This window comes from Fonticula alba (assembly GCF_000388065.1).
Source record: "Fonticula alba strain ATCC 38817 unplaced genomic scaffold supercont2.8, whole genome shotgun sequence".
Lineage (NCBI taxonomy): Eukaryota > Rotosphaerida > Fonticulaceae > Fonticula > Fonticula alba.
In genome coordinates this window covers 229,867-230,828 of record NW_009242978.1, presented here as the reverse complement: position 1 = coordinate 230,828, position 962 = coordinate 229,867, and the positions used below count along the sequence as shown (strand labels likewise).

General features: G+C 71.2%; 1 protein-coding gene across 1 annotated transcript in view; it reads right to left on the bottom strand.

Annotated features, from left to right (window-relative positions):
- H696_04728 (hypothetical protein) overlaps nucleotides 1–962 on the bottom strand; it is a gene marked incomplete at both ends in the record, with an annotated part of 7,944 nt that overhangs the window by 299 nt on the left and 6,683 nt on the right. Inside the window, 2 exons of the mRNA XM_009498591.1 lie at nucleotides 112–266; nucleotides 409–756. Of these exons, the coding sequence (XP_009496866.1) occupies nucleotides 112–266; nucleotides 409–756 (503 nt within the window). The remainder of the gene's footprint in view (nucleotides 1–111; nucleotides 267–408; nucleotides 757–962) is intronic.

The window sequence follows — 962 nt, the reverse complement described above, 5'->3', positions numbered from 1 at the left end:
GAGGAAAAACCAAGGCCGGCGATCGGGCCGAGGCGGGGGGGGGGGGGGGGGGGGAGACGCGTCAGCCACGCATGGCGAGCAGGGCGCCCGGTCGAATGGCAGTATGCGCACCGGTCGAGATCCTTATTCCAGTCAAGGTCAGCGGGGAGATCCGGCTCGGGCTCGGGCTCGGGCTCGGGCTCGGGCTCGGACTCCATGTCCGATTCCGGCGACGAGGGGGCTGCCGACGAGCAGGACGATGACGAAAGGACACCATGCTCGAAGATCTGCCGGGTATTTTTGTTTCCGGCCGTCAGCATGGAGCCCATATTAGGCGGGGGGGGGGGGGGGGGGGAGAGAAAAAAAAAGAGGCATGCCCATGTCCAGGGCGGGCGCGCGGCGGGCGAAGTGGAGGGCAGGAGGGCGCACCTGGTCCAGACTCTCGGAGAGAGGGTCGCGCGATTGGCCCGTGGCGGTCGGAGTGCCAGGCGGTGATCCCGCCCTCGGGGCGGCGGATGGTCCAGCATCCGGGGACCCCGGTGGCTGCGAGGCAGCGGCAGCGGCGGGGGTGGCAGCGGCCGAGTCCGACATTCGGGACTCGCCAGGGCTCGGGGCCGTGGTCATGGCACGGGGGGCGGCGGCGGCGGCGGCGGCCGCCGCCACCGGCGTGGCTGCTGGCGCCCGGAGCCGGCCCTGCCGCGATGCACGGCGCTTCTCGAAGGAGGCTGTCTCGCGGCTGAGGAACACCTGGATCAGGAGCACCGGCGGAACCCAATACTTGCGGCCGGGACCGCCAGGGCCACCGGCCCCCTCGGGCCCCGGGCACCGGGGCCGAAACCCGCGATCGGTGCGCCAAAAGAAGGATGCGATGAAGTCCATCAAGGGCAGGGGGTCTGGCCCGGCGTCCAGCGCGGGCACCAGTGGGCAGCTGGTGGTGAGATGCCCTTCGTCCGCGTCGGTGGAAGGAGCAAAGGTCCTATGTC